Source organism: Nannobrachium achirus, assembly GCF_963921795.1.
Source record: "Nannobrachium achirus genome assembly, chromosome: 7".
Classification (NCBI taxonomy): domain Eukaryota; kingdom Metazoa; phylum Chordata; class Actinopteri; order Myctophiformes; family Myctophidae; genus Nannobrachium; species Nannobrachium achirus.
Window position 1 is genome coordinate 15,835,225 of NC_137816.1, and position 22,745 is coordinate 15,857,969.

General features: G+C 42.2%; 1 protein-coding gene across 1 annotated transcript in view; it reads right to left on the reverse strand.

Moving 5' to 3' along the window:
* Window positions 1-11,476, reverse strand: part of hipk3b (homeodomain interacting protein kinase 3b) — a 66,142-nt gene extending 54,666 nt beyond the window's left edge. The window contains exons 1-2 of the mRNA XM_080730703.1: window positions 11,110-11,476; window positions 679-1,951 (exon numbers count right to left, since the gene is read on the reverse strand). Of these exons, the coding sequence (XP_080586829.1) occupies window positions 679-1,951; window positions 11,110-11,182 (1,346 nt within the window). The 5' untranslated portion in view covers window positions 11,183-11,476. The remainder of the gene's footprint in view (window positions 1-678; window positions 1,952-11,109) is intronic.
* Window positions 11,477-22,745: the final 11,269 nt, after the last annotated feature.

Genomic DNA, 22,745 nt, shown 5'->3' on the forward strand with positions numbered 1-22,745 from the left:
CATATCCAGGAACATCAGAAACACAGGCAGCCATCTAACATAAACATTCGAGAACTCCTACCATCAGAGAACACAGTAAGCTTTGGAATGGTGTGGCCCCATGTCTGGTGCTAAATGAGTCACTGTGTCCTACAGCTTGCTGTGTTACATCTGACTTTTATTACACAAGAGAATGTGAGGTTTGTTTATAGGTCTTAGCTTTTGTAAGTTACTTTTTTTTTGTAAAATTAGGGCAATGCCTGAGTAAATTTCATATACAAAGAGATGACTTTCCAAACATTAAAAGTTACTGTATGTCATCACTGAAGAAATTAGGCTACACATTAACACTTGCCTTTAACAAATCCTTGAGGCCAAATGTACATCTCCCTGACAGCAAACAATAGAAGATGCTCACAAATTCATACAGGCAGTCGATGATTTGTGCCAAAGCCTGCTTTTAGAACACCATTTCCTTTCCCAGGCAGCAGGGAACATGGACGGACTCTCCCCTACCAGTAAACACTGTGGGTCACATTTTTTCAGACTCTGTGGTATGTGGCTACTGAATGGAGCAGGATGTTATGCAGCATGGGACACATTTCCTCGCCTTGCCTCAAGGAGGCCTATAATTTGTTTTACTTTCAAGGTCGGGACACCAACAAAGACTAGCCTTATCATGCATGCACTACTACTCACCTATAGTACCGAGACTGGAGGTATGTGGAGCACACTGCTTTGGACACATGACTGGCTGAACCAAAGTCTATCACCTTCACCCTGTAGGGCTGCCTTACAGGGTCCACCAGCATAATGTTCTCGGGCTTTAGATCTGCGTGGATCAGGCCCATGGTCTTCAGCTTCCTCAGGGCTGTGGCCACCTGCTGCAGCACAGGCCGGATCACCTTTAGGGGCAGTGGGCTGAACTTGTTCTGCTTCAGGAAATCGTACAGGTTCTGCTCAAGCATCTCAAACACCAAGCAGGTGTGGCTGCGGTGCTGGAAGCATTCAAAAGCCCGCACGAGGTTGTGTTCGTCCGCGTTCTCGCCACTCAGTCGCGCCAAGATGCCCACCTCAATCTGGCCCTGCCGCGCGTAAGACGGGTGGTTCTTCAGGATCTTCACGGCCACCACCTCGCCCGTGCCCCTCTTCCAGCACTTCACAACCTGGCCAAATGTGCCGCGGCCCAAGAAGTCCAGCACCTCGTAGGTATTCTTCATGGAGCACAGGACTTCGTGCTGTACGAGCTGGTAGTCACCGTCGACGCCTCCCGCCCCTGCTACACCTCCGCCTGCCCCGGTGCCCTGTTTGGGAGGGCCTCCCGCGGCCCCTGGTGCCGCGGGCGCAGGCACGGCCGCGTTCCCCACATTCGTCGCTTGCAACATGGCGGGCAACATGGACAGTTCCTCCACTATCTGCATGGCGCTCCCGCGGTTCTCCAGCTCCTCGCTCTTACGTTTCAGCCCGCATCGCTGGGAGCTGTCCTCCTCCTCTTCTTTATTTCCCTCTTCCTCTTCCTCCTGTCCACCTCCTCCCCCACAGCCCTCTCCCCGTCCCCCTCTTCCTGCCCCTGCTGCTCCACTGCTGCCTCCACTTCCCGTGTCCGTCCGCTGCTGTCCCTTGCCCTGCGAGGGGAGGACAGCCCCTGCGTCCTGGTGCTTGTGGGCTCCGCCTCCTTTCTTGCCGGGCTGTTCTCTCGGTACGCCGTGCACGACCACCGTCTGCACCGGGCGCTCCTGTCCGCTGCGCGCTTTCACGCCCACCGCCACCGAGTCTCGGTTCGCAAACGAGGGAGCTTGTTTGCTCGGATGAGCGATGCCAATGGTTCTGCCGTTCAGATAAGTCCGTGGATGGGCCCTCTCATGGTACACACTGCTGCTGGGCTCGACTTTTAGTTTCTTCACGCTGCAAAAGGCACTTGTCTGGGTTTGATAAATGTGTGGTGGGTAGACCAAGACTTGTGAGGCCATACCTGCACAGAGGGAGAAAAGGAAAAAAAAGTGGATCATTAGCTTGTAACTATGTAAAAATGTACTGTAATAGTAGACCATATTCTGTTTTACATCTATAATGTGTGGTTAATAGAGTTATCCCTAAATATTTCAATAATGCAGATGGCCTCCTTGTCAAACATCTACTGCATCTAATAACAACCTTACAACCTTGTGATAGAGAGGTGAAACACTGTCATCAACGTCATTCTTAACCCATTTAGACATGTTGTTACCTATACATTGTGAAAACATCCTCCAGTGAGGTTGTTGATTGAAAACACACTCAATGCGCCACCAATCTAGTAGTATCTAGTAGTGCTGCAGCCCCTGCAACGGCAACCTAAACACAGCAGATGAGTAACTACTCAAAGGTTTGCCTGACCTTTTCCTGTCGTTTCCATGCAGGTCTCTACGCAACAAAACCAATATCGAGATACAGAGCAAGAGAGCGTGTGCGAGAGAGAGCGGCACAAAGACAGACAGGCAGACGGACAGAGAGAGAGCACAGAGATCGAAAGATGGTTTGGAATAAAACCATGAAGCATCTTCAAGCACAAATGCTGCTACCTCTCCAGTTACAGGGGAAGTTCCTCTTTCCATCTCTCTCTTTCTCTCTGATTTTGAGCAAAACAAGAAACAATGCCATGCTAGAGAATATTATATCCTACGAAAAAATATATATCTTGGAACTGGAAAATGTCTCTGGCTAAATTGGGCAGACAAAGAGGAGTTCCATCTAGGGCTGTCACGATATGACATTTTACATGACGATTAATTGTCACTCAAATAATTGGCGATTAACGATTTAATTGTGTTTTTGTCGTTGATAATTACATTTCTGTTTAGCTTTTAGGCTTTGAAGTTGTACATGGTAGATATGACACACAACCTAAATATACAGAGAAATTACTGACATATTTGACAACTTACTACTTAAAAAATAACTTTGATAGTGGTGCGACTCGTTGTGAGCTTGTAGATCTGCTATTTCCACTATTTTTGACTTTCTTAAAAATATATGAACATTTTTCAACATGGAAACGATTATGAAAAATAATCACGATTATGTCAAATAATCACGATTAGACGATTATGTAATAATTGTGACAGCCCTAGTTCCATCTTCAAGAGCAGTAGTCTGCTCTGGCACAATGGCTTTATCAGACCCTAGCCATGTGCCCTCCTGTAGACCACAACCTGAACCTATTTTCTTTATTCTGGGGCACATCCACTGACATCAAAGAAGCTCATCCCCGACAGCTCTTTGACATTGATCAAAAGTGCCTTCAGGAGCCATATTTAGAAAGTGAGCATGCCTCATTGCCTCATCTCCAAGACTGTCACACCGGGCTTCTAAAAGACTCTCCTATCTCACACAAAACAACACTGGTGGTGATGAATCACATGCACATGCTGGAGATAACATCACATCAAGGGAAGAAAAATAAATAAATTATACCTTTTCTGACTTGGTGGTAGAATCAATACACTATAATTAAAAGTTCCCAATGGAGAGAATAAACACCCACAAGTCAAGCCCACATCTTTTAAAAGCTGGAAGGTGGCATAGCTGTAATCACGAACAGCTATGGCACTCTTCTCTAACCTAGAGAAGAGTATGTTCATTGTTCAAACTGTACGCCTCAGAGAAATCCATGGTAGCAAGGGCAATCTTTAAGTGTGAAAACAAATACGTAACCTCTACCCACTCACTGCCTATTTTTTATCTAGCAATATTATGGATTCCATTATTATGGAAAGGGGCTTATATGCTAAACAGTGTAACCAATGAATTAATACTTTGCGAGGAAGAGGGACAGGTTTCAAGTTTCAAAATCAGGGTTGCATCAGCTTGGTTTATGTTCATACCTGGATTCACTGTTATTGCCCTACATATTTGAAGATGCCTTTTCGACAATATTCTGGTTCAGTCAAGCAATTCCTAATGGTGATTTGCTGCCATGTAGGGCTGTCACGATATGACATTTTACATGACGATTAATTGTCACTCAAATAATTGGCGATTAACGATTTAATTGTGTTTTTGTCATTGACAATTACATTTCTGTTTGGCTTTTAGGCGTTGAAGTTGCAAATGGCAGATATGACACAAAACCTAAATACACAAAGAAATTACTGACATATTTGACAACTTACTACTTAAAAAATAACATTGATAGTGGAAATAGCCGATCTACAAGCTCACAACGCGTCGCGATGCGACGCGTTGTGAGCTTGTAGATCTGCTATTTCCACTATTTCTGACATTTTTCAACATTCACGATTATGGCGATTATGACTAAATAATTGCGATAATGTCAAATAATCACGATTAGACGATTATGTAATAATTGTGACAGCCCTGCTGCCATGTCAGATCAGATGGAACTAAGGCTCCGTCCATCTGGGGGGAAGTCTTGCACACCATAGTAGCAGCACAAGGAAAGGGGCTGAGCAGTTCAGGAAAAAGTTCCAAGTGCACACTATGCCAAATGACTGCCATCACAAGATCACAGAAAGGATTGGGAATCCAGCAGTTAATCGAACTGATCGATTATTTCAAAAATAGATTAATAACAAAATAAATGTAATATCATTAATGGCTAAACACATTATAATACAATTTCTAAAATAGTGAAAACAGCTAATACACATAGATACTATATATGAAAGATACTTTCACTATATTGCTGCACACCGTTGCGAGATGAAGTATATAATAAATCTTAAGTGGTAAATCGGTATTAATCGACTGTATTGGTATTCGATTAATCGAAAAGCAATCGATAGAATAGGTAGAATAATCTGCAAGAAAATAATCGAGAGTTGCAGCCCTAAAAACGATGACAATTCCTTCCTTGGCAGGCATTAGGCAGTAGGCACTATGCAATAGGCACTGAGCAGCACTCAGCAGCAGGGCAGGCACTGGGCTTTCAGCAATAAACTAAGCAATAAACCAAGCACAATGCAGCTCTGCTACCATAGTCCCAGCACCGAAGGCAAGCAAAGTAACTGGTGGCTGGTGTCCCGGACTCCCGGTCCTGTCTAGTGAGCAAATGCGTTGAGCAGCATGTCAAAGATTGATCAATATCAGGTTGCTTGCCACCCAGCCTGGACCCCAACCAATTGCTTACAGGCAAAATCAGATGCATGTGATGCGTTGCTGTAGCAACATATCAAAGAGTTGGCTATATTTTACTGAAAGTTGTTAAAAGCACAATAGTTTATTGTTACTGTTCTGTTCCCCCCCGCTCCCAAATGTTAAGGGTCAATAATACAAACAAAGTAACCAAATCTTAGACAGATCTTATCAAGAACAGAGATACACCCTCTGGTAAAACAATTACCTACATCATCTTTAATTAATATGACATAACAATATATAGGCCACGATATGCATACACTACTACCAAATATGTTTTATATTATAAGCAGAAATGTAGTACACATCCTCTCTATCAACTTGGAAGCATTTCCAAAAGAAAACACTTTATTCCCCCTATATCACATCAAATATTTCTAAGGCAACTTTCATGAGTAGTCCCTCCTCAATACAGACATTTTTGTAATGTCTCTCTGTATTGTATTTTTGGGAACTACGGATGTGAAAGTAGCTTTCACTAAATCCGGCATATTTGCACTTGCTCGTGTGAATGTATTACACCGGTCTTGTGTTCATCAATGTGCACTATAAAGTAATAGCAAAAAGTAGCAAAGCTCTGAAAAGGAGGGCCATATCAGCTGAGGGACACAAACGCCCAGTTTATACTTCTGTCACCATGACAGCTCTCTTCATTGTGTGCACACTTCCTGTTCACTTCATATGGAGGCAAGAGAGATATACAGGGCCCGCCTGAACTAAAGAGAACACTTATGCAACAGAGCCTACTGGGCTAATCAGTGGAACGTCAATACAACACAAGCTCATCTTATGTTCAGTACAACCAGCATGTGAACATTAACACAACACTGACTTTAACAACCCCAGCACAGCACAGGCCCAACCCTGATACAATTAAGTGCTTATCTAACGGTTATCCAACTGTCAACTACATTTTTTTTACAATCCTCCCCAAACAAATACTGTAAGCTGCTCTGAATTAAAAACTGTACATTACATTACTGGTGAAATGTTTGTGTGGCCAAACTTGCCATGACACCATCAGCTGTTGTATTTTTTAACTCTATTATCTAGTCTATTCTATTTTTGATATTGTAGTCATGGATAAAACAGACAACAGAAGCTATCTCTTTATGAAAAATCTGAGACGCTAGAGTGGCTGAGTAGTATCCTCTGTAATTTAAAAGCCAAAGAGGAAGTCTACACAACATTGGCAGTGTCGACGGGTGCTTATTTGTTGTTCCCTGGCTGCAATGCTGCATGGCATGTGGTAGACAGTGCATCGATAATGTGTTGCAAGATCAAGTGCGACAATATATCACATCGATATTTTATTCTACCACCTACCCCAGTGGGAATTTTGGCTGGGGTTGGGGTTGAAGTATTCTCTTCATTTAAAAAAAATGTAATGTAATAAAAAAAGTACATTAACCAGACACATGCTAGAAAAAAGACTCCACTTAAAAGAAAATAGAAAACGGTCATACAGAAAACATGAGCAAGCCATCAGGCCACAGCAGCAGTGTGGTTGGGCTGTCGCCTGTCACGCAGTCCTTCTGGAATGTAGCCTCTGCCAGCAAATCTGCTAAACGGAAAGCACTCTAGTGTCTTCTTGATAACAGTGACTCTATGAGGCACCCCTCGCCCTATTCTGGGTGGAAAGATAAGGCCAGCCCGTTGCCTTGCCTGCTCTCTACCCAATCACACCCTACAGCGCTGGTCGGTGGCACTGTTTACCGTCTTCCCTGTCAGCGACTGGAGCAGGCCATGCCCCTCCATACTTCATCAATACCACATCAACAGTGAAGAGAAATCTATTAGACAAGAGTTGGAAACTAAAAGAGTCAGCAGAGGCAAGAGAGTGGCAGCTGCTGGACCCCGCTATTATTACCACCTGAAGTCTGATACTCCCTAGGTCTGCCAGCAGGCTCCTCCTGTGGAATCATGTTACATCCCTCAAAGCTGCAGGGCTTTTTCAGCAACCTTGGGCTGATAAGTAATTGCACACGGTTGACCTTTGACCCTGAGCAGTTCCAAATTAAATTTGGAGGAAAAAAAATAACCCCCTCTCACACCTGTCTGTGTCCACAATGAACAAATGCTCCTGGGGGAAGACGAAGAAGAATAAGTGGCCAAGATGATAACGCAATATGGTGCTAGAATGAATACCCAACAGCTGATAACAGTGGGAAGACAAATAGGTCAACTAGGTATTGTAGAAAACATCATTGGAACTCTGAGGGGGGATAAGAAACAAAACAATATGCCCTTCTACTATGTCATTAAGCTACAGAAGGGAATAGCTGCAGGAAATAGTACAATTTTACTGGGACATCTCATCACCTATTTATTTGCGGTGGAAGAATGCAAAAGTGGCAAATGCTTAGAGGAAAAAAAGAAAAACAGTGACAGCAACTAAAGCCAAAACATCAGTTATTTTTTTCAATAATTGACAGAGACTAATTTCTTCGACACTCTTAAGAAATGCCTATTTCCTTGAACAAATAATGCTACAAAAACTAGGCCTGAGGACAGCGGGTTAGGCGAGATACTGATACTGGGGCAGATGCAATATCTATTAGTGAGTAAAATATTCTGATATTGATACATCGGCTGATATGATTGGCAGACAGACAGACATACATGTACATAGTACATACTGTATGTATGTACGCATACAGTACACATTGCAGTAGAGGGATTTACGGAAATTGGCAGTGCGGTAGGCCTTGCACATGTTTTCTATGTGTTTGAGAGAGTTGGACTTGTGGGCTTGCAGACAAAGATTTATTTGTAGTTGACCTGTTGTTGAGGTAAAAGAGTTTAATAAAAGACCATTATCCATGTCAACTTTTACAGGGGGAGTTTGGTTGATTGATTGAATACTTTATTAGACAGAAATGTAAACAGTACGAGGTACAGTCAGACATTAAGGCTAAAAGGATAATAAATAAATAAAAAGTCCTGGGTACTCGTTTCCATTGTGGTCCTACCGTACGTTACGTCATAGCACAGGGCTTAGTGGCAAAGAAAAACTTGTATTTGGGAATAATATTGGTCTTACCCCAGATGCCAAAGGTGAAACATTAAAACAATCAACAATGACTCCTCTATTGTCTATTCATAGAACAGCTCTCTTTTAAAAGTCTGTGTCTACGCTGGTTGTGACAATATCACAGCATCATGTTCCGTTTACATTATTATATTATTTTTAATAATTTAATGTTATTTGCTATTTGAATGGATCACAGTGCAACATTTTGGCAGGCATATGGAGAACAGTGATGAGGTGTTCCATGCAAAGGAGACAACAAAATTAACTGCCTGGTACTGTATGTAAATATCTATTAACAGGGATGCCTACCTCTACCTCTAAAAGGCAGTATTGTGCAGATTTTATTTGAGACAATAAGTTAGTTTAATCGCCCAACATATGGAATTTCATAACTAGGTTATAAATAATAATAATAATAATAACAAATATATATGAATATATATGTTCTATATTTAAAAAAAAAAGAAAAGGGTTTTCATACTGAACAAAATGATAACAATACTGATATGATTCTACTGATACCTATATGTCTGTGATAGCCAATTTGGCTGATATAAACGGTCAAATGATACGGTCAGGCTCTACTAAAACCCTAAACCCTAGAGTATGTAATACTTTCACATCCTTGTTTAAGTATGTATTTATGTCTATTGACGACACCCATCTAGGGACTAATAAAGATGTAAATTATCTCTTAGCCATCTCTGGTGCAATACAATTATTGTGCATCCGTTCATTTATCAAGTAAGCAGATAAACAAACAAACCAGTGTCCACAAGATGCTGTATGGGGGTCAACTTTGAACCTCCCCCCTCTGCCATTAGCAGCTCAACGCAGGTTCGGTTTTACCACTCCGTATCGAACTGCCCTGCACTCAATTTGTTTGTCTTCAGCATCTCTAATAAGTGGAGCATACTGAGTGCAATTTGTTGAACCTGGGCCTTTGTTTACCCATTAGCCTTCAGCTAGTACATTTAGCAAGGGTTGCTGTGATTCACTCACGTGCCTGGCATCTCACTAAAAACACAGTTGTGCAAATGTGCAGCGCCTGTGAGTGTCTTGTGAATATGATGTCCCGTGCTCATGAGATAAAGGGTCCAGTATTTTCTAAAGCATGTGATCACCATGGTTTTTCAACTGTGAACTTATGACCGCCTCTGTTTGTTGTTTGGAAGTCTTCTACTCGTAAAATCGACACATTAAGATGAGATTGTTAGCTGGCCTCTTTACTGGTTGCAGTGTTACAACTGATTTATTTTATACTTAGTTGTGCGCTGGTGATGTAGAGCAGTGGTTCTCAACCTGTGGTCCACAGACGACTCCACACATTATTTGTCATCTGAGGGTTCCCAGATGACAGTGAAGTGACAATGTAAGAACTGGTCAAACATTGGCCAAATTGTCAAGTATTATACGAAATAGGCAAAATGTGTGAAAATAGCAGATCTACAAGTTTAACTGCGGAACCAAGTCAAACTAAATGTAATGCCTCAACACCTACATTAAGTGCTTCAGGGTGGAGGGTTCCCAGTTCAAATATGATTATTTTAGGGGGTTGCGTCCTGAAAAGGTTGAGAACCACTGCTGTAGAGTGTTGTGGGCTTCTAGATCAGCATTCAGCACGAGACACCAAGCACAATCAAGAATAAATCTGATTTGCCTTCAATATAACTTTTTACGCAATGTATAAGGCAACAAAATACCCTGCAGCCTGCACATTGTGCTACTAATGTGTTATGAGCAATTGTGAGGAAAAACTGCATTTTACTCTGTTCTAGTTACACAGCATGTCACTGATGTTATTTTCCATGTTCTCAAATCAAATGGCATTGGCAAGTGACTGGGCAAGTGAGTAAGTGATAATTGCATATTTTACGGTCTGCTAGGATTGTGTGTCTGTGGCACTTGGTGTGAGAAGAGAATAGCAGATTACACAAATTCAAACTACAAGGACATAACAATTAACCTGCAACTTCAGGCTGGAGGGATACGTTGTAATAACATGGCAACATAACCCTTAGTCCTTAAATTGCCACGTTTAGGAATGTGCAAAGGACTGGGAAACTATGAACATACAACAATGTCATTTATAGAGGGCCAGTTGACTGACCATGACTTGCTAGAAAATGTGAGAGTGGACGTATGGCAACTTCACAACTAAACAGAATCTATTCTATTCTAGACTGACATTTTTCAGATGCATTAGGAGGCAAGGAGCCTGCTGCTTCTAACAATTATGAAGTACTCTGTAACTACCGTATGACACCATGGATAGTTTTAGTGATCTTAATTCTTCAATGGAGACAGCCACGGCCAACAGTACAACCTGGAATATTTGTGTATGCGAGTCCAAAGGTCTACTTTCCTCAACTTTAACCATGAAGCTGGTTAAATGTCATCTAGCTAAATATCACAAATTAAATCTGCTGGGTGTTGTACCTAGCTAGGTAATATCTGGTTAATACATGTGGCAAGTAACAAAAGCCTGCTACACTACACAAGTCAAATATGCGGTGTTGAATACATTTGTAACTCTGAGAGTGTACAAATGTGAACATTATAGACAAACAGATGTTACTGTATGCTTTCATGACATAAAATTTGAACTATACTTTCCTTCAATTCCTTGTGCGGCATACATCTACAAGCCAAGTATGAAGTAAAAGACATAAGAAGTAAGACATAGGCCTACGCATACGATGAACTAGTCTGTTATGTTATCAGTCAACGTGACCCGGTGTCAACCGTGTCATAAAGACAAAGCTGTTTTAATTAGGATATATAATTATTGTTAAATCTGTGACTACAGTTCCATACGTTAGACAGTTAATGGTGTGACATCATACATCATAAAACTAAAGCCACCAACACCAACTTAGCTCCAAGTTTGACCACGATCGTCGGCCATCTCTTATCTGCAAATACACAGCACCATTACCAGCCTTCGTTTGACAACTCACCTTCACGTAGAGTAACAGTTGGTAGAATCCAGGGCTTCTGTGAACATGTTATGGGTCTATGAAGCCATACCATGCACAGTTTGCCTGCAACGCTGCCATCTTGTCCTCCTACTAGACGACAGGAAGAGAGAGGCGCTCACTCTATCCGACAACAACACCACCATCATCGTCGCCCACATTTTAAACTTCAAATAACTCCCGCATTCAAATGTCCACCGGCGCCTCTCTTCGCCTCGGATGGAGCTGCTCACTTCAGATCCTTCTCCTGTCTCTTTGGGCGAAGTGGCCCATCTCTGAGAGGGTGTCCGTCACCCTTCTTTGGCAGAGTGGTTACGCAGGTCTCTAACATGTCCCTTCCTCTCTCAGCTACTGCTGCTGGCTGCTGCTGCTGCATGCGAGATGTTTGTGAACTGACGGCATAGGGCAGACCACACTGGTCGACAGTCGATATAGCAAAGACAGATTAGAGATGTGTCATCCGTCTCCTCATTGTAATGATAATAACTAAAAGTTGTTGTGTTCTTTAATGTAGAAAAACCGAATACATATACAAATAAATTCAACAAATTAAAAATAATAAATAGAAAAATCACACCTAATGTGAAGTGAGTGGTGCTATTTATGAGTTAATTTCATCAAGTGTCCCACTTGTCAATCACAGTGCGTCCAGTGAAGCTTGGCCAAAACTTTGAGCGGTGTCAGGCACATTCGCCTATGATTTCTATCGCCAAACATGGATTTGGTCTTTTCGCGTGGCACTTTCGCAGTGGAGGAGAGCCTTTTCACCAGGCCTGTCTGGCCGATTCACCGCAGTTGAAGAGCCATTTCGCCTACCCTCAAATTGTCCATGTTTGCATGGCAGTGGTGTTTCCTTACCTGTCAAGCAGTGACCATTACACACGGCTATCCTATGCACTCCATAGATATCACATTAATACAGATTAGAGCTATTGGAATCAGGTGCATCCAAATAATTAAATGGGTTATAATCACCCGCGTCGGCAGGTTAGATACTCACGAGCGTTGGCAGGTTAGATAATCACCCGTGTCACGGTTACCGAGTTTAGGCCTACTGGTTTAGGCATAGTTTTACTGAGGTTAGGGTTAGGTTTAGGCATAGTTTTACTGAGGTTAGGGTTAGGCATAGTTTTACTGAGGTTAGGGTTAGGTTTAGGCATAGTTTTACTGAGGTTAGGGTTAGGGTTAAGGTTCCAATAATGGTAATAATAATAATTTAGGCGTAGCCTACAAATGAAAGAAACATTTTGGGTCACACATCCAAAACCAACCAAGTACTAAAGTACAGTAGGCTCTACTTAAGTAAATGTACATAGTTACACCACTGTTAGTTAAGCACAAGCAAAAGCACACTATAGAATAGACACTCCTCAGACAGTCAATACCCAATAGTAGGTGACAAAGAAATCTGCTCAACCCCCCGTTTTCTGAGGTACACAGTACCCACCTGGGGTTCAGCTGTAACCTTATCCATCAAATGGTCTTAGCTACACCGGCCCCCAGCCCAACAAAAAACAAACCACCAGCTTGCCAGCTTGATAAGCTGGCAACAGGTGCAAGCTGTTCCAAAGCCCCCATCCCATATGACACCCCCAACCCTGTCTGTCTGCCTGCCTGCCTGCCTGTGTGTGTGTGTGTGTGTGTGTGTGTGTGTGTGTGTGTGTGTGGGCGAAACTTTGCATTCATAAGTGTTTAAAGTTTTTTGAAGATAAAACATTGTATGATGCACAAAACACACACAAAAACTCGGTGGTCTTTTGCTCTGGTCTGTTTCTGGATTACCATTGTTGACACGCTATGGTTTTGTCTCCCCCTGCTGACCGATGACCTACTTACACGAGGACCTGTCTGTCTCTAGAGGTAGTTTGTGAGATGGACACAGTCTAAGTACTCACACACGCACGCACGCACGCACGCACGCATGCACACAGATATTAGTGGGTTATTAGAAATATCCCTATGTGTAGACATTCTTTTGGGGAGTGGGTTAAACGTGGGTTAAAGGCAGACTAGATCCTAATTTTTTTCTTTTTTCATTTTTGACGGTGTGTGTAACACTCAGTAGTACCGGTAGTAGGGAGTGGCTTATTGTCGGTATCAACCGGTAACATGCGGTAATTTGTCCCCATTAAAATGCACTAGACCCCTGGGAGATGGATTGCTGAGGTGCAGCGCCACACCTATCATCAGCTCCTAGTACTTACCGCAGGACTTGCCAGACCCAAGCATACTACTCAGTACTCATACACAGAGTTGGCAGTGCCCGGTATTGTACCCATGACCTTGTGGTACAAAGGACAGTGGACACTATCAGTCCTAAAAACACAAGGCAAGAAAAAGGAGTGCCCAAGGCAAGAAAAGGGGTAAAGGGGCGTGTCTGTAAAAAATGTATTTTTATGCAAAGTGTGGACGTGAGGTTTGATGATTGACAGGCCAGAGGTTATCAGCAAGCTTTAATGTAAAGTGTGTGTGTGTGTGTGTGTGTGTGTGTGGGGGTGTGTGTGTGTGTGTGTGTGTGTGTGTGTGTGAGAGAGAGAGAGAGAGAGAGAGACATGGGGACAGTGAGAGGAATATGATATGAGGACAGCGATGTCACATTTCACTTATCGGTGCCGGTGGTTGCACCATACTATGGTCGGCCCTCTATATATACCTCTAGGGCATAGAGGTATAAATAAACTAGAGGGAGGATTGCCCTGCCCCAGCAATTCATTTTGATAGGCTAAAATAATGTTTGTTTGCAGAAAAATGAGATTTGCAGCCTAAATTGGGCAACCTCATGATTTGTCACAAAAAATGAAATCTATCTATCCATATATCTATAACCCTATACTAAAATTGGCTTAAGGGAGGACTGGCCGGCCAGACAGACCACAGCCACATCACTATATGCCTGATTTCAGGAGGTATAGTTCCAGAGTCTATATAGCCTTCGGAGATTGAAGTGGAATAGTTCTCTGGCTACGCGAGAGTACTATGACAGCATAAACAACCCAAGGCCACAACACTATCATAGCCATAAACGAACCACCAGTAAGCTCCATATAGGCTATGGTCACAAAAGGGGGCACATATGCGGGCATATAATATGCCTGCATGATACACACAAAATCCCTTGGTGTTGTCATCTCTGCTCACAATCTATCCTATCACTGCTATGCTGATGACACTCACTGCATTGCAGCATGTCTGGCCGACATCTCACAGTGGATGTCAGCCCACCACCTCGAGTTGAACCCAAACACGACAGAGCTTCTCTTCTTCCCAGCTAAATCTTACCCCATGCAAGATCTCACTATTTCCATAGACAACGCATTGGTGACTTTGGTTCCAGACATCAGTCATATCAAAACTTGACTACTGTAACTCTCTCCTCACTGGCCTCCCGGCATGTGCACTTAAGCCTCTCCAACTGATACAAAATGCCACGGCACGACTGGTCTTCAACCAGCCAAAATTCTCACATGTCTCCCCCCTTCTCCGGTCCCTCCATTGGCTCCCGCACAACATACAAAAGACTTATGCTGGCCTTCAAGGCAGCCAAAGGTATGGCACCTCCATACCTCCAAAGCCTGATCAACCCCTACGGGGTCCACCCTATGTTCCCCAGGTTCTATGTTCCCCACAGGTTATTTTAACCTGCATTAGTTTTACTGAGGTTAGGGTAAGGGTTCTCAACTTGTGGGTCGGGACCCCCAGGGGGGTACCATATTTTATTTTCGTACCTGCGACCTCTGGGGCCTCCGGAGTCCTAGGTGTGGACACTAACCACTCAGCCACCACTGCTTAATTTTGGACTCTCGTTTCAGAGGATCCATGTTCAAATCCCAGTCCTGGCCTCCTACAGATCATTGATGTATTTCTTGGACCTTTTCAAGGTTAAAATACAAAATAATTAGTCAAAAGCACCAGAGAATATCATTACTCATTAAATGCAATTACACAAAAGCACCAAAAGTATCTAGTCGTCTAAATCTCAGTTCAGAGGTCTCATGTTCAAGTCCTGGTTCTCCTACAGATCATTGCTGTGTTTTTTGGACCTTTTCAAGGTTAAAATACTGTAGAGTGAAAGTGAAATGGTGTAGTGTTAAAAAGATCAGACTCTCAGTTCAGAAATTCCATGTTCAAAACTCAGTTCTCATTGCTGTTTCAAGGTTAAAATACAAAAGAATTACTCAAAAGCAATAAGAAAAACCTACCGTGAGAGATGCTCTAGTGGTCTAAATCTCGGTCCACCTACATTGCTGTTGTATTTTGACAGAAGATATCTGTAGTGGCATATGGTGTAGCCGCTGTAGTGGGCTGGTGTTTGGACTCCTGATTCAGAGGATCTATGTTCAAATCCCAGTTCTCTTACAGATCATTAATGTATTCCTTGGAGGTTTTCAAGGTTAAAATACAAAATAACTATTCAAAAGCACAGGCCATTATCTGCATTGAGAGATGGTGCAGACTCTCATTTCAGAGAGTCCATGTTCAAATCCTAGTCCTCCTACAGATCATGGCTGTTTTACTTAAGTAGGGAATGGTTATTAGACCTATTACACATGGGTACATACATTGCTTCAGTTATCTAATCAATTTCTGTACGCTTACTTTTTGGGTTTTAATGGCTAAAATTGTACCCATCATTTCAATGTGATTAAGCAAGCCTGAAAATGATCAAAATCACAAAATGTACCTAAACACCGGGAAATACATCTATCTAGGCCTACTCTGCGTTCAGACCTTTTTCGCCACTGGGGGGCGAGAAGAACTTCTGGGCAGAAATAAAACCACTTACAAGGTGAATGCAAAGATGAGATGACGTGCGACCGGACGCTCGTCAGGTTTGAACGCAGCATCCTTGTTCAAACCTGGCAAGGTTGAAAAATTCCACCATTTTACACTTTTCTTGGTTGGCGATTTGGAGACCAGAGTTTGATTCCCCCTCACGGAAGATATATTGCTATTCGAATATGCTATATTATTGCACTATGAAGAACAAGATAGTTATTGATCAGTTAACTGCATGGTAATGGCATACCTGGGTGGAAAATAATAAAGATATTTTGAGTTATACTTGTACTACTACTTGTACTACTGCGTTTGTGACTTACTTCTCTGCCTTACATTTTTTGTGGTAATATGAACACAGCTTATTTATGCTTCTCTTTTTTTTTAATTCTGAATAATTTGACATTTACAACAACAAGACAAAGGTGACAGTAAGCAGGGCCATGCAGGGAGTTGAACCCTGTAACCACGAGTGGAAGTACTCCTACCACAGCCTGGTTTGCTTTGAGAAACCATGTCTTTAGTTGCATGTATTGTGTGAATACAGTTGTTACAACCCAGATCAACATTAAACTTTAGAATAACGTGATGGATATTCTGTGTTACTTTATACAACCAACCATCTTTCAGATGAACAGCAGGGTTTCGTGTACCGGCAGGAACATACATACAGTGCAATATGACATATTTCTCATAACCCATTAATTATAACAAAGATCTAAAAGCTAATCCACTATGTTCACCAAATCACCAAGACACCTAAGCATTAAAACATTTCCTTGGGAAGTCAGAAGGTAATCTATTCATGCCCCATGGAGCCATTAAACGTCTTTTAATGATGATGCTAATGCGGCAATTCAATTAGCATCCCTCCCTTTGTCAAAAATGTCCAAATAAAAAATCTGCCCAAGCCTGACTCGGGGAAAAGGACGCCCCTGCCTTGCATAGTCCCATTAGAAGTCAGCCATTCTCATGACTAATCGGGATTGACGCAAGTTCAGGGCTGATCACCCTGAGCTGGCCACCTTTGGCGAGGGTGTATAGTGTAATGGCCGAAACCCCAAGACCTGGAGGAACACTACTGATGATGCGTCCTAAATTAAAACTTAACCCAAAACGCTGTGTCTCTGCAACCCAGTCAGTTAAATCAACAGTGCTAAAAGGCTGCCCACTCCTCACCTGGTCAGCTGCTTCTGGGTGAAGGTCAGCTCAGTGAGATGTTCTTTTTCCTTCTCCACTCCAGTGCCTTGATGGTCTCCTCAGCCTGTGGTGTGAACAGAAAACAAGGACATTTAAAAATGTTAGTCTACAATGAAAGAAAGTCCTGCACAGTCCCACCACCCCTCCGGTTTAGCTATCTTATCTACTTCCTTTTGGACTGTAGGGTGGTGCAGAAACTAAACATGACGATTCAAGCAAAGACTTGTGGTTCTCAAAGTGTGCTCCAGGGATCCTTGAAAGTTCCCCAGCTAAACAAGTTAATATAGCATCAAACAGATCAATTAACAAAGACAGGTTTATGTAAATAGCCTACTTGACAATGAAAAGCTATTTTGCAATTTGAATAAAATGATTATATTGATTTATGTTCATTCATAAAGTCACTGGTGATAGACTGTTTTGCTAGTCTATTGTCTGAGCAAGTGCAGTTTGTATATTTTATTAAAGATTTGTCAACAATATTGCCAATGCAACATTGCTGTATAACCTGGTAATACTAGCCTACTTTTTCTCTGTATAAAAGCAACATTAAAAACAAGTGGCTGACATGACACATGGGTTACACGTGTGAGATGATGACCACTGTCTGCTAGCAAGACTCTACAAAGTGTGTAATCAGTGTGTGATGATGATGCTGATCTCTTGTCTGGCAGGTGTAGCTGCGGGACACTTCATCCAGATGGAGACAGAAACCTCAGGATCTCTCCATCGCCTTGAGAGAACCGAGAAGACTCAGGAGCCTGGAGATTGGAGCACAACAGACAGAGAGAGCATAAACAGAGGGAAGGAAAAAGTATGGTTAAGTGGGTAGATGGATGGGGAGATGAGGACATGAGTGTGGATTGGGGGATTGTGTGAAAGGCAAAAACAATGCAGCACAATCTGTCTAACTATTAACAACACATGAAGGGTAATTTGTAGGGCTGTCACAATTATTACATAATAATCGTCTAATCGCAATTATTTGACACAATCACAATTATTTTGTCATAATCGTTTACATGTTGAAACATTAATATTTTCAAACATGTTCAAAAATGGAAATAGCAAATCTACAAGCGGCGCGTTGTGAGCTTGTAAATCGGCTATTTCCACTATAAATGTTCTTTTTCCAGTATAAAGTTGTCAAATATGTAAGTAATTTCTTTGTATATTTAGGTTATGTGTCATATCTGCCACGTGCAACTTCAAAGCCTACAAGCCAAACAGGAATGTAATTGTTAACAATGGACGTTAATCACAATTATTTGAGTGAAAATGTATAATCAATCATGTAAAATGTCATAATCGTACCAGCCCTAGTAATTTGACTATTGTACTATCCTATAGTCTAGTCTACATGCTGTAGCTGCATGGATTTTGCTCAATATGTTGAGCAAGACACTAACAATGCCACGGTTAATGGGATCCATTACCATGGGACCTCTACTGCAAAAAGAATAAAAATAAAATATATTTACTGTTGAGGTTTGTGAGATAAGTTCAGGTCTCAGCTCCACCTCTATGGTTACGACTGTGTTTCAAAGGGTTGATGTCTCTCCCTCAATCGTCTCCATCATCCGACTCTTCTGCTGACCTTCCTCCCTCAGTGCAGTGATTCCTTCTGTAGAAACAGACAAAGCATCTTCACGTAAATATCACAGTAGACAACAATTCAAGAAGTACAGCTCGACTCCGAAGTGGTGTGAACTGCAGAATGCCAAGGCACTCCGTCTTTAAAGGACAACTCCTCTCTAAATCACTTCTAGGCTCATTTTTCAACTTATATTGATCCCAAAAGACTGTCCATGGGGTCTGTTAGGCAGAAATGCTCCTGTTGTCCAGTTTCCCCAGCAGAACCCAGCAGCCCTCATAGCATAGAGTGGAGCCTGTATATAAGCCAATCGCTTAACGTTATTTGTTGTGATCAAAAGTGTTTTTATTTTTCATGCGTGTAGTACTAGTTGTCATTACAAACACATCCATGTCATCGTTGTCCCACACAAGCCATCACACTCTTCAGAGTGTGATGGCTTATGTTTTTATGCGTTTTGCCCAGTCCCGCAAAAGATGCCTTGTGATTGGCCAGTACAGTCACTTTGATTGGCACATGCTCACCCCAAAACATTATTTATGAGATTGTGGTGGCTTGCGTGGGACAACCAAGGCATGGATGTGTTCGTAATGACAACTAGAAACACATTCATGAAAAAGAAAATCACTGTTGAAGACAACAAATAGCGTAAAAGCGATAGGCTCCACTCTATGCTATGACAGCTGCTGGGTTCTGCTGGGGAAACTGGACAACAGGGGCATTTCTGCCTAACAAACCCCATGGACAGTCTTTTGGGATCAATATAAGTAGGAAAATGAGCCTAGAAGTGATTTAGGGAGGAGTTGTCCTTTAATGAAAACATTTTCAATATTTTATGCTGCTGTCCGTATGTCCTCCTTATTTATTATTTTAATAAAGACATTTATTATTTTAATAAATAACAATACTAAGGAAGCATTGGCATAATGAGTCGAGGTCACGTGACATTTTAAATAATAGTAGTTTAAATAATAATATACTACTTACATTCAATGATGGTTTGATGGTTTCTTTTGGGACCAGGAGATTCCGTTTCATGCTCCAAGGTTTCCAAGGAGGGAATACTACCGTGCACATGACATGCCAATGATGCCATCATGCACACGGTTGTGTTGTGGTGGTGGCTGGCATCTCCTTGAAGGGAAGATTTGATTTAGATTTTTGGTTGACGGTTTCTGTAACACGTTTGTTTTAAGGGATAACGTTGTTAACCTCATACCCAACCCTCAATATGGAGGACTAGGGATTGTCCTTAGTCTGACCCCTACCCTTTGAGCGGTCAGCTCATTGGGTCACTGGGATGACCTAATGACATGGTTTTTGGGATAAAAGCGCCTCTCAGCAGCGATGCGCCACTGCGGTCTGGGCCGCTGGCTTTTCGCTAGTCGCATCATCGTGGCGCAGGGGAAAGGGGAAGTGGAAACAGGGAGAGGAGGTATATAATATTGTATAACATTAATGTTAAATAGTATATAGTGGCAGAATATAAGAATGTTTAATATATAGTGTATAGCAGTATAATATAGAAATAGTAATATATGGCAAACCATGCTCTTAATCCAGAGCTACATAAAATAAGTAAGGTAATACATCAAAACAATAAGCAAGTTGATAGATCAATACATCAAGAGGGAGGGGGTGCAAGGAGCAGGGGAGATCTGCCTAATAAACTAGTGCACACACACACACACACACACACACACACACACACACACACACACACACACACACACACACGAGATGTTTTTTTGTTTGCCGTTAGGCTTTTTTTTTTTTTTTTTTTCTTATAAAAGAAAATAAATAAAGTAACAGAAAAAGGAAAATGTACAGTGTAGGCCTACTGGAAGCGTGTCCATCTGATTTCACTTAAATGTTGAATGTTCAAATTTCAAAAATGTAAAAATTCCTTTAGCGTCAAATTCGTAAAATTTCAAAAATCCAACCGCCGCTGAAATTCAAAATGTTCCGTTTTGACGTACCCTAAGCGGCGGCGGCGGCGCTGCGGCGCCTAGGGAACACTAACCGGCGACGAACGTCTTCCCCCAGGACCAGGCGACCTTGAGGCACGCGGCCGCGGGGCGAGCGGGGCGGCCGCCTCGGGGGAATCTCCGGGGAGAGCAGCCGTTGGTTCTCAGGGGTCCTGAGAACCTCAGGAGTCCTGAGAACCAGGTTCTCAGAGGTTCTGAGAACCATACTGTCCAAAAATAAAAAGTCCAAAAGCACGTACGAGAACGCGGCACGCGTTTTCTGCTGTGACGGCAGTAGAAAGTAGGCTACAAGTTGTAGAAAGTACTAGAAAGTAAAGGTTATGATGAAATAACACAAAATATAAGACAAGCAAAGCAACTTGAAGCAAGTGAAGCAACGATGTAAACAAGCAGCAATCCTTCGTATCTGTGTCTCTGTCAGAGCTGATATAATGCACGTCTGATTCCAGCAGGAGTTTGAAGCGCACTAATGAACACCGCGACCTGAACAGCTATTTGAAGAACGCTCTGTGTTCCCATTGGTCCGCTGCTCGCATGCGCGGCGACGTCATGCTGCTGCGACGCGCTGACGCAATTTCGTTTGTAAACAACAAAACTTCTCCAGCTGCAGGTAGTAAAACAGTAAAACCGAGTAAAACAATATGTTTCCCGAAACGTGGTTGTCGCAGAACAATTTGTCGGGGTCGCGAATAAATACATTTATTATTATTATGTATTTATTTTTACATTTCCTACAAAAAACGTTACTTCTTGTATACTAGACTAGAGACCATTGTCAACAGCAGAGGGCGCCAAACGCTTGCGCACCGTCTATGTTGCGCACTTGGTCAATTACACAAGGTATTTATTCCCTTTATGACATTTGGTGGAAAAATTAATGATAATGTATTGGCAAGGCATGATCCCAGACTATATTATTAGTCCGAAATGCATTATGTTTAGATGTTAGATATGGTCAGCTCTGCCTCTGGGTAGTGGTTTGTACTAGACTAGAGGGCTTTGTTAGCCATTGCTAATCAATTTATGCTATGGAAAGAGTAGAGAGGAGCAGTAAGAAAATAATCTGAGTCCCCTCAATAATCCTTCTTTTTCGCCACTAGGTGGAGGGGGCGAGAAGAACAACGAGATTACTTTTTATTTATTTTTTACTTTACTGGAGTATTTACAAGTTTCATTACTCCACTCCACTACATGTCAGAGGCAAATATTGTAGCCTACTTTTACTCCACTACAATAATTTGAACACTTTAGTTAATAGCTAATTTTTGGATTTTGATTATGACTACAAAATATACATGACCCAGGTCAGATAACTGGTCAGCTATACCCATATCTGGATATGTAGAGTACTACTGTTGTACTGTACACACAGTACATCTCTTTAGTAATACAGATAAACTGACAATTCTAGTCACATGCTCTCCTGTCTCTTGTGTTTACCTGCTGTTTACAGCTCAAGATCCCTCAGATGTTTGCAGACGTGGAGGTGGTCCCTGCCCTGCTTCACAGAGACCTGTGGGGAGGCAACGTGGCAGAGTGCTCAGAGGGCCCCGTCATCTTTGACCCGGCTTCGTTCTACGGCCATTCAGAGTACGAGCTGGCCATCGCAGGGATGTTCGGTGGCTTCAACAGCTCCTTCTACTCCACCTACCACGACAAGATTCCCAAGGCACCGGGATTTACGCAGAGAAATCAGCTTTACCAGCTCTTCCACTACCTGAATCACTGGAACCACTTTGGAGGAGGCTACAGAGGCTCATCCATAAGGATTATGAAGGACCTTGTGAAATGAGTGTGCACCTACCGATTCTAATACATCTTTAAACCTCTAACATCCAAAAGCTTTAGTCTTAAAATCTTAACTACTACCACTTTCTTTATAAACATCACTGCTAAATGCTTAGAGGTTGAGCATATTATGTCTTTAAACCTCCAATATAAAAAAGTGTCAAAAAGTGTCTTCATGATTCTCAGTCATCTGGATCAAAAGTTAATTTTTTTAGAGATGGCGCCAGGCGACATTTCAGAATGAGACTCTACTAATACTCTCTTGTCCTCCA